This window comes from Entelurus aequoreus, linkage group LG13 (assembly GCF_033978785.1).
Source record: "Entelurus aequoreus isolate RoL-2023_Sb linkage group LG13, RoL_Eaeq_v1.1, whole genome shotgun sequence".
Classification (NCBI taxonomy): Eukaryota; Metazoa; Chordata; class Actinopteri; order Syngnathiformes; family Syngnathidae; genus Entelurus; species Entelurus aequoreus.
The window spans coordinates 5,201,059-5,216,058 of NC_084743.1; the positions used below are offsets into that span (position 1 = coordinate 5,201,059).

Genomic DNA, 15,000 nt, shown 5'->3' on the forward strand with positions numbered 1-15,000 from the left:
TGTCGCAGTGTTAATTTTAGTTCCACCATTAAAATGACTCATAGGAAGTCAAAGTGTCCACAGGAAGTGCCTTCAAATGATCTCTTCACACTTATCTGTGCAAGTCCACACACACACACACACACACACACACACACACATACACACACACACACACACACACACACACACACACACACACACACACACACACACACACACACACACACACTAATGTCCAGTGTGGAGCAGGTAGACAGCTCCCCCTGATGGCAAGACCACCAACAAGCACCCTCTGCAGGTCGTTATTTGGCCACAATTTACACTGTCCTTTCTCTCACACACACACACACACACACACAAACACACACACACACACACACACACACACACACACACATACTTTACCATGCACCCAAGCTGGTAGCGCTGATGTTCTTTTTCATCACTCTATATAAGACAACTTAGAGCTGCCCTTAGTAGAGAGAGAGGTGTGTGTGTGTGTGTGTGTGTGTGTGTGTGTGTGTGTGTGTGTGTGTGTGTGTGTGTGTGTGTGTGTGTGTGTGTGTGTGTGTGTGTGTGTGTGTGTGTGTGTGTGTGTGTGTGTGTGTGTGTGTGTGTGTGTGTGTGTGTGTGGAGAAGAGAACATTAAGGGCCAAAAGAAAAAACTTGGCCCTTAAAGGCCTACTGAAAGCCACTACTAGCGACCACGCAGTCTGATAGTTTATATATCAATGATGAAATCTTAACATTGCAACACATGCCAATACGGCCGGGTTAACTTATAAAGTGACATTTTAAATTCCCGGGAAATATCCGGCTGAAACATCGCGGTATGATGACGTATGCGCGTGACGAAGTCCGAGTAACGGAAGTTATGGTACCCCGTAGAATCCTATACAAAAAGCTGTTTTCATTTCATAATTCCACAGTATTCTGGACATCTTTTGCAATTTTTTTAATGAACAATGAAGGCTGCAAAGAAGACAGTTGTAGGTGGGATCAGTGTATTAGCAGCGGACTACAGCAACACAACCAGGAGGACTTTGTTAGAGCGCTAGCCGCGCTAGCCGCCGACTTCACCTTGACTTCCTACGTCTCCGGGCCGCCAAACGCATCGGGTGAAGTCCTTCGTCCTTCTGCCGATCGCTGGAACGCAGGTGAGCACGGGTGTTGATGAGCAAATGAGGGCTGGCTGGCGTAGGTGGAGAGCTAATGTTTTTAGCATAGCTCTGTGCAGTCTGGTTGCTAAGTTAGCTTCAATGGCGTCGTTAGCACAGCATTGTTAACCTTCGCCAGGCTGGAAAGCATTAACCGTGTATTTACATGTCCACGGTTTAATAGTATTGATGATTTTCTATCTATACTTCCAGTCAGGGGTTTATTTCTTTTGTTTCTATAAGCAGTTAAAGCAAGATGCTATCACGTTAGCTCGTAGCTAAAGCATTTCGCCGATGTATTGTCGTGGAGATAAAAGGCACTTAATGTCCATTTCGCGTTCTCTACTCTCATTTTCAAGAGGATAAAGTATCCGAGGTGGTTTAAAATACAAATCTTTGATCCACAATAGAAAAAGGAGAGTGTGGAATCCAATGAGCCAGCTTGTACCTAAGTTACGGTCAGAGCGAAAAAAGATACGTCCATTACTGCCTCTCAAGTCCTTCACTGTAACGTTCCTCATCTACGAATCTTTCATCCTGGCTCAAATTAATGGGGTAATCATCACTTTCTCGGTCCGAATCTCTCTCGCTCCATTGTAAACAACGGGGAATTGTGAGGAATACTAGCTCCTGTGACGTCACGCTACTTCCGCTACAGGCAAGGCTTTTTTTTATCAGCGAGCAAAAGTTGCGAACTTTATCGTCGATTTTCTCTACTAAATCCTTTCAGCAAAAATATGGCAATATCGCGAAATGATCAAGTATGACACATAGAATTGATCTGCTATTCCCGTTTAAATAAAAAAAAATAATTTCAGTAGGCCTTTAAGTCAGTGTTTTTTACCATAAGGCCGTGGTCCATTGTTGGGCTAGCGCAGAGCTGGGCAAATGAAGGCCCGGGGGCCACATGCAGCCCGTTAAGCTTTTTAATGTGGCCCGCCGGACATTCCCAAAGAATGTTTTTAGATGTTTAAGATGTAAAGTGTAGCTGCCATTATGATGTGCGGGGATCTTTTCTAATGACTGTAAGTCTTCAACTATACTAAGTCTTACAATGCTTGGATTCTGCACTTTTGCATGATATTTTTGTGGCTAGTGTTGTCCTGATACCAATATTATTTCGATACTTTTCGATACTTTTCGGTATTTTTCTAAATAAAGGGGACCAGAAAAAATTGCATTATTGGCTTTATTTTAACAAAAAATCTTAGGGTCTACCTGGTTGATCCTGCCAGTAGAATATGCTTGTCTCAGAGATTAAGTCATGCAAGTGCAAACCAGTTTGACAGTGAAACTGCGTTTGGCTCATTAAAGGCCTACTGAAATGAAATTTTTTAATTTAAACGGGAATAGCAGATCCATTCTATGTGTCATACTTGATCATTTTGCGATATTGCCATATTTTTGCTGAAAGGATTTAGTAGAGAAAATCGACGATAAAGTTCGCAACTTTTGGTCTCTGATAAAAAAAAGCCTTGCCTGTACCGGAAGTAGCGTGACGTTGTCAGTTGTTCACTCCCTCATATTTTCCTAATGTTTTCAACGCAGCTAGAGCTATTCGGACCATTACCCCATTAATTTGAGCGAGGATGAAAGATTCGTGGACGAGGAACTTTAGAGTGACGGACTAGAATGCAGTGAAATACATATTTTTTTTCGCTCTGACCGTAACTTAGGTACAAGCTGGCTCATTGGATTCCACACTCTCTCCTTTTTCTATTGTGGATCACGGATTTGTATTTTAAACCACCTGGGATACTATATCCTCTTGAAAATGAGAGTCGAGCACGCGAAATGGACATTCAGTGCCTTTTATCTCCACGACAATACATCGGCGAAACGCTTTAGCTACGAGCTAACGTGATAGCATCGTGCTTTAACTGCATATAGAAACAAGAAAAATAAACCCGACTGGAAGGATAGATAGAAAATCAACAATACTATTAAACCGTGGACATGTAAATACACGGTTAATGCTTTCCAGCCTGGCGAAGGTTAACAATGCTGTGCTAACGACGCCATTGAAGCTAACTTAGCAACCGGACTGCACAGAGCTATGCTAAAAACATTAGCTCTCCACCTACGCCAGCCAGCCCTCATCTGCTCATCAACACCCGTGCTCACCTGCGTTCCAGCGATCAGCGGAAGGACGAAGGACTTCACCCGATGCGTTTGGCGGCCCGGAGACGTAGGAAGTCAAGGTGAGGTCGGCGGCTAGCGCGTCTGCTCTCCAACAAAGTCCTCCTGGTTGTGTTGCTGTAGTCCGCTGCTAATACACCGATCCCACCTACAACTGTCTTCTTTGCAGCCTTCATTGTTTATTAAACAAATTGCAAAAGATGTCCAGAATACTGTGGAATTATGAAATGAAAACAGAGCTTTTTGTATAGGATTCTACGGGGTACCATAACTTCCGTTAAACTGACTACGTCACGCGCATACGTCATCGTACCGCGACGTTTCAGCCGGATATTTCCCGGGAAATTTTAAATGTCACTTTATAAGTTAATCCGGCCGTATTGGCATGTGTTGCAATGTTAAGATTTCATCATTGATATATAAACTATCAGACTGCGTGGTCGCTAGTAGTGGCTTTCAGTAGGCCTTTAAATCAGTTATGGTTCCTTTGATCACTCCACCGTTACTTGGATAACTGTGGCAATTCTAGAGCTAGTACATGCATACGAGCGCTGACCCTGGACGGGGATGCGTGCATTTATCAGACCGAAAACCCACTCGGGGGGACGCTCCGGCTGCTTTGGTGACTCTAGATAACCTCAAGAAGAAGTCAGCTGGGTGATGCAATAGCAAGAACACCATCATGAACACAACTAATTCTAGAAACATGACCTATAAAGTCAGCTGGATGATGCAATAGCAAGAACACCATCATGAACACAACTAATTCTAGAAACATGACCTATAAAGTCAGCTGGATGATGCAATAGCAAGAACACCATCATGAACACAACTAATTCTAGAAACATGACCTATAAAGTCAGCTAGATGATGCAATAGCAAGAACACCATCATGAACAACTAATTCTAGAAGGATTCTGTCAATTGGCACAATGTCGGCCTTCAGGGCTGCCAGCTGCTCTGCTGTGGAGCGTACGTACAGTCCATACTGTACATTGTTACCATGGCAACCAAACACACACACGTGGCATATGAGCCCCTAAAGCCAGGTGCAGCCAAAAGGGAAACAGCTTGCCAACAAACACCCTTGGAGGGATTTATGGAATCATGTTCTCATTTCTTCTGCACCAACACCTCAGTGGAAAATCTAAGTGGTTATTTTTGTCCTCAATGATAGATACTGGACATGTTCTACTGGACTTAGCAACATTAACAACAATCTAAGTCGTATTATTTTTGTCCTGAATGATAGATACTGGACATGTTCTACTGGACATAACAACATTAACAACAATCTAAGTCGTATTATTGTCCTCAATGATAGATACTGGACATGTTCTACTGGACATAACAATAACAACAACAATCTAAGTCGTATTATTTTTGTCCTGAATGATAGATGGTCCAAGAAGAAAATACTGGCCAAGTTCTACTGGACTTAGCAACATTACTCAGCCTCATTTGTGCACACTTGACTTGCAGCACAACATCAACTTTTACTTTGTTTTCTTTTTGCTGCTTCTTGTTTGGTGTCCATTGTTTTGTCCCGCCCCCTTCTGTGTCCACCAATCACAGCCTCGCTATTGTGGAACCTCTACTGTACTACTTCCAGGCTGCTGTTTATGTACGCAAGAAGAAACACTAAAGTCATCAACCAACAAAATTGTACGAGGGGAACTTTGGTGGTTTTAGTCATACTCAGCATGTCTTTTGTAAAAGGGAATAACTTTGTGTTATTGTATGTTGGATATACATTTGAGGAGGAGAAGGAAAAGAGGAAAAAGAACAATAAGAGAATGAGGCAGAAAAAGAACAACAAACAAAAACAAGAGGAACAAAGAAGAAGAAAAGAAGAACAAAAAAAAAGAAGAACAAGAACAAACAAAAAAAACTAAACAAAGAAGAACAAGAAGAACAAAAGAACAAAAAACAAACAGAAGAACAACAATACAAGAAAAACAAAAGGAAAATAAGAAGAACACAAACAACAACGAAAACAAGGGGAACAAAAAGAACAAGAACACAAACATTCACAAAAAAAGAATAACACAAACAAGAACAAAAGAAGAACACAAACAACAACAAAAACAAGAGGTAAAAAAACTAAAGAACAAAAACAAAAAGAGAACAAGAAGAAAATAAAAAATAAGAAGAATGAGAATACAAACAAGAACAAGAGGAACAAAAATAAAAACAAGAAGAACAAAAAGAAAAAGAAGAACACAAACAACAACAAAAACAGGACAAACAAAGAAAAACAAGAAGAACAAAAAGAAAAAGAAGAACACAAACAAGAACAAAAGCAATGGGAACAAAAAGAAGAACAAGAACACAAACAAGAACAAAAAAAGAAGAACACAAACAAAAACAAAAGGAATAAAAGGAGAACAAGAAGAACAAAAACAAGAAAAAAACAACAGGAACAAAAAACAAAAAGAAGAACACACAGAAGAATCAAACCTAATAAGAAGAACAATAAAACAAAGAACAACAAAAAGTACAACAAAAAGAAGAAGAAGAAGAGAACCCAGAAGAACACAAATAAAAACAACAAGAACACAAACAAGAACAACAAAAGGAAAAAACAATAAGAAAAGATCACAGAATAACAACAAATAAAAAGAAGAACAAGAACAAAAAAACAATAAGAACCAAAAGAAGATCAAAAAGAAGGACAATAATAATGTTCTCCATCAATGAGAGTGAAACAACAAAAGTTGAGGATCTTTTAGGGCTGACAAATAACATTTTAATTCACTTTAATCCTAGCACACGGGACAATAGATGTGTCCTAGCACACGGGACAATAGATGTGTCCTAGACACTGGAAAATAGGTGTGTCCTAGAACACGGGAAAATAGGTGTGTTGTAGAACACGGGACAATAGATGTGTCCTAGCACACGGGACAATAGATGTGTCCTAGAACACGGGACAATATGTGTGTCCTACAACACGGGACAATAGATGTGTCCTAGAACACGGGAAAATAGGTGTGTCCTAGAACATGGGACAAAAAGTGTGTCCTAGAACACGGGACAAAAGGTGTGTCCTAGAACACGGGACAAAAGGTGTGTCCTGGAACACGGGACAATAGGTGTGTCTAGAACACGGGAAAAGGTGTGTCTAGAACACGGGACAATAAGTGTGTCCTAGAACACGGGACAATAGGTGTGTGCTAGAACACGGGACAATATATGTGTTGTACAACAAGGGACAATAGATGTGTGCTAGAACACGGGACAATAGGTGTGTGCTAGAACACAGGACAATAGGTGTGTTGTAGAACACAGGACAATAGATGTGTGCTAGAACACAGGACAATAGGTGTGTTGTAGAACACGGGACAATAGATGTGTGCTAGAACACGGGACAATAGGTGTGTGCTAGAACACAGGACAATAGGTGTGTGCTAGAACATGGGACAATAGATGTGTCCTAGAACACAGGACAATAGATGTGTGCTAGAAACACGGGACAATAGGTGTGTGCTAGAACACGGGACAATAGATGTGTTGTAGAACACGGGACAATAGATGTCTGATAGAACACAGGACAATAGATGTGTGCTAGAACACTGGACAATAGATGTGTGCTAGAACACGGGACAATAGATGTGTTGTAGAACACAGGACAATAGATGTGTCCTAGAACACAGGACAATAGATGTGTGCTAGAACACGGGACAATAGATGTGTCCTACAACATGGGACAATAGATGTCTGCTAGAACACAGGACAATGGATGTGTGCTAGAACACAGGACAATAGATGTGTGCTAGAACACGGGCAATAGATGTGTGCTACAACACGGGACAATAGATGTGTGCTAGAACACGGGACAATAGATGTGTCCTAGAACACAGGACAATAGATGTGTGCTAGAACACGGGACAATAGTTGTGTCCTAGTACACGGGACAATAGATGTGTGCTAGAACACGGGACAATAGGTGTGTTGTAGGACACGGGACAATAGATGTCTGCTAGAACACAGGACAATAGATGTGTCCTAGAACACTGGACAATAGATGTGTCCTAGAACACGGGACAATAGATGTCTGCTAGAACACAGGACAATAGATGTGTGCTAGAACACAGGACAATAGATGTGTCCTAGAACACGGGACAATAGATGTGTGCTAGAACACGGGACAATAGATGTGTCCTAGAACACAGGACAATAGATGTGAGCTAGAACACGGGACAATAGATGTCTGCTAGCACACAGGACAATAGATGTGTGCTAGAACACGGGACAATAGATGTGTGCTAGAACACGGGACAATAGATGTGTTGTAGCACACGGGACAATAGATGTGTCCTAGAACACAGGACAATAGGTGTGTGCTAGAACACGGGACAATAGATGTGTCCTAGAACACGGGACAATAGATGTCTGCTAGAACACAGGACAATAGATGTGTCCTAGAACACGGGACAATAGATGTCTGCTAGAACACGGGACAATAGATGTGTCCTAGAACACAGGACAATAGATGTGAGCTAGAACACGGGACAATAGATGTCTGCTAGAACACAGGACAATAGATGTGTGCTAGAACACGGGACAATAGATGTGTGCTAGAACACGGGACAATAGATGTGTTGTAGCACACGGGACAATAGATGTGTCCTAGAACACAGGACAATAGGTGTGTGCTAGAACACGGGACAATAGATGTGTCCTAGAACACGGGACAATAGATGTCTGCTAGAACACAGGACAATAGATGTGTGCTAGAACACAGGACAATAGATGTGTGCTAGAACACGGGACAATAGATGTGTCCTAGAACACGGGACAATAGATGTGTGGTAGAACACGGGACAATAGATGTGTCCTAGAACACAGGACAATAGCTGTGTGCTAGAACACGGGACAATAGATGTGTCCTAGTACACGGGACAATAGATGTGTGCTAGAACACGGGACAATAGATGTGTTGTAGAACACGGGACAATAGATGTCTGCTAGAACACAGGACAATAGCTGTGTGCTAGAACACGGGACAATAGATGTGTCCTAGTACACGGGACAATAGATGTGTGCTAGAACACGGGACAATAGATGTGTTGTAGAACACGGGACAATAGATGTCTGCTAGAACACAGGACAATAGATGTGTGCTAGAACACAGGACAATAGGTGTGTTGTAGAACACGGGACAATAGATGTCTGCTAGAACACAGGACAATAGATGTGTGCTAGAACACAGGACAATAGATGTGTGCTAGAACACGGGACAATAGATGTGTTGTAGAACACGGGACAATAGATGTGTGCTAGAACACGGGACAATAGGTGTGTTGTAGTACACAGGACAATAGGTGTGTTCTAGAACGTTGTAAATGTTACTGTCAACAACAAGAGCAACAAGTGCACAGAACAGGAACACATGTTTGCAGTAAAAGTAGAATTGTGACATCAGCTGTCCCACACACACACACACACGCACGCACGCACACACACACACACACACACACACACACACACGAACACACACACACACACACACACACACACACACACACACACACACGAACACACACACACACACACACACACACACACACACACACAGGTGAGGTTACCTGTAGACCATGCCTGTCTGGCTCCTGATGGAGTCGTGCAGAGTCAAAGAGTGAAAGTTGACAAAGTCCTGCAGGTGTCTCAGCTCCTTCACATTCTTCCTCTTGGGGGTCCACAGCATGACGGGGGGGCAGCCGGGGGTCCGGGGCCCCCCCAGCCTCCCCTGGCCGAGGCCCTGCTGAGCCTGGAGCCCGCTGGGCCTGCGGGGGCCCCTCTGCTTGGGGTTGGGGAGGTCCTGGCAGGTGGCTTTGTACACGTACATCTTCCAGTGCCACGCTCACAACTATGTGACAAATGTGACCCTCTTCTCTTCAATCAATGGTCAGAGGAAGAAATGTGGAAATATAATTCTTACTTTTTTGTTTTCAATCAATGGTCAGAGGAAGAAATGTGGAAATATAATTCTTACTTTTTTGTTTTCAATCAATGATCAATGGAAGAAATGTGGAAATATAATTCTTACTTTTTTGTTTTCAATCAATGGTCAGAGGAAGAAATGTGGAAATATAATTCTTACTTTTTTGTTTTCAATCAATGGTCAGAGGAAGAAATGTGGAAATATAATTCTTACTTTTTTGTTTTCAATCAATGGTCAGAGGAAGAAATGTGGAAATATAATTCTTACTTTTTTGTTTTCAATCAATGGTCAGAGGAAGAAATGTGGAAATATAATTCCAGTGAAGAAAGTCCAGGGTGAATAAAAGTGATCGTCCATCATCAGCACATTTGTTGTTTGTGCTCATGAAGTCTCTCTCTCTCTCTCTCTCTCACACACACACACACACACACACACACACACACACACACACACACACACACACACACACACACACACACACACACACACACACACACACACACACACACACACACACACACACTTTGCCCTCTACACAATCAGTCTGCATGAGACACACACTTTGCTTTTGCTTCCAGTCAGGGAATCTGGGACATTATTCCACACCCCCACCTCTCTCTCTCTCTCTCTCTCTCTCTCTCTCTCTCTCTCTCTCTCTCTCTCTCTCTCTCTCTCTCTCTCTCCCTCTCTCTCTTTCTCTATCTCTCTCTCTCTCCCCCCCCCCATCTCTTTCTGTCTCTCTCTCTCGCCCCCAGATCTCTCTCTCTCTCGCCCCCAGATCTCTATCTCTCTCTCTCTTTCTCTCGCCCCCAGATCTCTATCTCTCTCTCTCTTTCTCTCGCCCCCAGATCTCTATCTCTGGCGCCATCTCTTTCTCTCGCTCTCTCTCTTACCCCCATCTCTCTCTCGCCCCATCTCTCTTTCTCTTTGTCTCGCACCATCTTTCTCTCTCTCGCCTCCATCTCTTCCCCTCTCGCCACCATCTCTCTCTCTCTCTCTTGCCCTCAGGTCTCTATCTCTCGCCCCCATCTCTCTCTCTCTCTTTCCCCCATCTCTCTCTCTCTCCCCCCAACTCACTCTCTCTCGAACCCATCTCTTTCTCCCTCTCGCCCCCATCTCTCTCTCTCTCTTGCCCCCAGTTCTCTATTGCTCGCCCCATCTCTTTCTCTCTCTCGCCCCAATCTCTTTCTCTCTCGCCCCCATCTATCCCTCTCTCTTGCCCCCAAGCTCTCTATTGCTCGCCCCATCTCTTTGTCTCTCTCGCCCCCATCTCTTTCTCTCTCGCCCCATCTCTCTCTCTCTCTTGCCCCCAGCTCTCTATTGCTCGCCCCATCTCTTTGTCTCTCTCGCCCCCAACTCTTTCTCTCTCGCCCCATCTATCCCTCTCTCTTGCCCCCAGCTCTCTATTGCTCGCCCCATCTCTTTGTCTCTCTCGCCCCCATCTCTTTCTCTCTCGCCCCCATCTATCTCTCTCTCTCTTGCCCCCAGCTCTCTATTGCTCGCCCCATCTCTTTCTCTCTCTCGCCCCCATCTCTCTCTCTCTCACCCATCTCTTTCCCTCTCGCCCCCATCTCTCTCTCCTGCCCCCAGCTCTCTATCTCTCACCCCCATCTCTTTCTCTCACTCGCCCCCAACTCTCTCTCTCTCGAACCCACGTCTTTCTCTCTCTCACCCCATCTCTTTCTCTCTCTCCCCATGTCCCTCTCTCGCCCCCATCTCTCTCTCCTGCCCCCAGCTCTCTATCTCTCACCCCCATCTCTTTCTCTCACTCGCCCCCAACTCTCTCTCTCTCGAACCCACGTCTTTCTCTCTCTCGCCCCCATCTCTCTCTCACCCCATCTCTTTCTCTCTCTCTCCCTATGTCCTTCTCTCTCACCCCAACTCTCTCGCTCGTCCCCATCTCTTCTCTCTCTGTCACCCACCCCGTCTCTCTCTCTCTCTCGCCCCATCTCATTCTCTGGCCCCCATCTCTCTCTCACCCCATCTCTCTCTCTTTCTTGCCCCCAGCTCTCTATCTCTCGCCCCCATCTCTTTCTCTCACTCGCCCCCAACTCTCTCTCTCTCGAACCCACGTCTTTCTCTCTCTTGCCCCCATCTCTCTATCACCCCATCTCTCTCTCTCTCTTACCCCCAGCTCTCTATCTCTCGCCCCCATCTCTTTCTCTCACTCGCCCCCATCTCTCTCACCCCATCTCTTTCTCTCTCACCCCAGCTCTCTCGCTCTCTCTCTCGTCCCCATCTCTTCTCTCTCTGTCACCCACCCCGTCTCTCTCTCTCTCTCTCGCCCCATCTCTCTCTCTCTCACCCCATCTCTCTCTCGCCCCCATCTCTTTCTCTCTGTTACTCACCCCCATCTCTTTCTCTCTCTTGCCCCATCTCTCTCTCTCTCTCGCCCCATCTCTCTCTCTCTCTTTCTCGCCCCATCTCTTTCTCTCTCTCTCGCCCCCATCTCTTTCTCTCTCTCTTGCCCCATCTCTCTCTCGCTCTCTCTCTCTCGCCGCATCTCTTTCTCTCTCTCTCGCCCCCATCTCTTTCTCTCTCTCTTGCCCATCTCTCTCTCTCTCTCTCTCGCCCCATCTCTTTCTCTCTCTCTCGCCCCCATCTCTTCCTCTCTGTCACTCACCCCCATCTCTTTCTCTCTCCCTCTCTCGCCCCATCTCTCTATGATGTGTTTCTCTCCCTGCCTCTTTATCCTCTCACCCCTTGTCTTCCCACTTCCCATCCTCTCTCCTGCCCTCACTTCATCCCACTTTGGTGTCCCAGTATTCACTCTCCTCTCCTGACGGTGGTCAGCAGTTCTCTCCCATCTTTCTTTACCTACTCAGTGGCCTAGTGGTTAGAGTGTCCGCCCTGAGATGGGTAGGTTGTGAGTTCAAACCCCGCCCGAGTCATATCAAAGACTATAAAAAAAAATGGGAGCCATTACCTCCCTGCTTGGCACTCAGCATCAAGGGTTGGAATTGGGGGTTAAATCACCAAAAACGATTCCCGGGCGCGGCACCGCTGCTGCCCACTGCTCCCCTCACCTCCCAGGGGGTGAACAAGGGGATGGGTCGAATGCAGAGGACAAATTTCACCACATCTAGTGTGTGTGTGACTATCATTGGTACTTTAACTTAACTTTCCAACACCATCTCAGACTGACACAAGCGTGCACTTTATTACACTCGTCCCCTTCCTCACCCCCACTATTCTCTTCATCTACCATCCTGCCTTTCATTTATTTCTAAGCCCCTCTTGTTCTGCCTCTTTCTAAACCAGTTGCAACACACGCACACACACACACGCTGGTAGAGTGGGAGCCAAAAGGATGTTCCGCACATTTGCACACAGTCTGGGGGCAATGTTTTTGTCATCAAGTCAACCACAAGATATCTTAGGGAAGCCCCTGCTCCACTTCTCTCTATCTCACACACACACATACACACACACACACACATACACACACACACACACACACACACACACACACACACACACAGTAGGGATGCCTCAGAGTCCCATTCCGATACTTAGACAATAATTAATAGAAAGGAAAATGGCCGCTCCGGCGTCTTCAGTTTCGCCCACAAGACATCACGAGTTTAATAAGGAATTTGGCCCGAGGGGTGCAAACTAGGCGTGTCAAAAAAAAATGGACTTTCAAATTAATCGCAATTTTTACTTGTATTGATTCAAAATCGACTTAAAAAAATCTAATTTAAAAAAAAAAAAAAAAGGGTTATTTTTCCTTTCAGCCACTCAGACAAGTCATATAGTAGATGTAGATGATCATATAGTAGATGTAGATGATCATATAGTAGATGTAGATCATCATATAGTAGATGTAGATGATCATATAGTAGATGTAGATCATCATATAGTAGATGTAGATGATCATATAGTAGATGTAGATGATCATATAGTAGATGTAGATGATCATATAGTAGATGTAGATGATCATATAGTAGATGTAGATGATCATATAGTAAATGTAGATGATCATATAGTAGATGTAGATGATCATATAGTAGATGTAGATGATCATATAGTAGATGTAGATGATCATATAGTAGATGTAGATGATCATATAGTAGATGTAGATGATCATATAGTAGATGTAGATGATCATATAGTAGATGTAGATGATCATATAGTAGATGTAGATGATCATATAGTAGATGTAGATCATCATATAGTAGATGTAGATGATCATATAGTAGATGTAGATCATCATATAGTAGATGTAGATGATCATATAGTAGATGTAGATGATCATATAGTAGATGTAGATGATCATATAGTAGATGTAGATGATCATATAGTAGATGTAGATGATCATATAGTAGATGTAGATGATCATATAGTAGATGTAGATGATCATATAGTAGATGTAGATGATCATATAGTAGATGTAGATGATCATATAGTAGATGTAGATGATCATATAGTAGATGTAGATGATCATATAGTAGATGTAGATCATCATATAGTAGATGTAGATGATCATATAGTAGATGTAGATCATCATATAGTAGATGTAGATGATCATATAGTAGATGTAGATCATCATATAGTAGATGTAGATGATCATATAGTAGATGTAGATGATCATATAGTAGATGTAGATGATCATATAGTAGATGTAGATGATCATATAGTAGATGTAGATGATCATATAGTAGATGTAGATGATCATATAGTAGATGTAGATGATCATATAGTAGATGTAGATGATCATATAGTAGATGTAGATGATCATATAGTAGATGTAGATGATCATATAGTAGATGTAGATGATCATATAGTAGATGTAGATGATCATATAGTAGATGTAGATGATCATAGAGTAGATGTAGATGATCATAGAGTAGATGTAGATGATCATAGAGTAGATGTAATAGAATTCAAATCCCCGCACAAACACATCATTTAATTGCTCTGAGTTATAATAACGCCTCTGACAGGAAGAATTTTACCTGTTTCCACTTTTTCTACATCAGCTGAGACTAATTACGCTTTTATTATTCTGCCTCCTCCACACACACACACACACACGCACACACACACACACACACACACACACACACACACACACACACACACACACACACACACATTGGTGTGCAAGTCTCCTGGTAACAATCACATAAGTCTGATGATTGCCAACTGGAGAAGTAATCTACAGTAGACATGTTATATTAATAGATCGAGTAGATCAATGAGCTGTACTGCAGTCCACACTCTACCTTCTCTTACTCATCGTTGCAAATATGAAAGGCATGACATCTTCTTAGTATTTAGTGAACTTGAATGACATCTTCTTAGTATTTAGTGAACTTGAATGAGAACGCTCATTGTGTTTCATGGCAGCAATAATCAAGGCAGTGATCAGTTTCCAGCCCTGAGGGAGTGTCCTGCTCCTCTTTAGCACCAACTTGCTGGCCTACATTTCTACTACCAGACTACATTATCATCATTGTGCATCTAAAGCTGCTGGATAATATTTAAATAGAATCATATTTAAATAAAACAATACATACATTATATATACATATATGTAAATCGATGCATATATATATATTAGGGATGTCCGATAATGGCTTTTTGCCGATATCCGATATTCCGATATTGTCCAACTCTTTAATTACCGATACCGATATCAACCGATACAGATATATGCAGTCGTGGAATTAACACATTATTATGCCTAATTTGGACAACCAGGTATGGTGAAGATAAGGTACTTTTTTTAAAAATTAGTAAAATAAGATAAATAAATTAAAAACATTTTCT

At 43.0% G+C, this 15,000-nt stretch overlaps 1 protein-coding gene across 3 annotated transcripts in view; it reads right to left on the minus strand.

Moving 5' to 3' along the window:
- Nucleotides 1-15,000, minus strand: part of kcnab1a (potassium voltage-gated channel subfamily A regulatory beta subunit 1a) — a 116,486-nt gene that overhangs the window by 94,378 nt on the left and 7,108 nt on the right. Inside the window, exons 1-2 of one of the 3 annotated variants that reach the window (XM_062067281.1) lie at nt 9,493-9,711; nt 8,870-9,176 (exon numbers count right to left, since the gene is read on the minus strand). The exons of 1 other annotated variant lie outside the window; for it this stretch is intronic. In XM_062067281.1, the coding sequence (XP_061923265.1) occupies nt 8,870-9,129 (260 nt within the window). In that variant the 5' untranslated portion in view covers nt 9,130-9,176; nt 9,493-9,711. Of the gene's footprint in view, nt 1-8,869; nt 9,177-9,492; nt 9,712-15,000 lie in introns of those variants that run through there. One more of the 3 variants, XM_062067283.1, reaches the window with a different exon arrangement.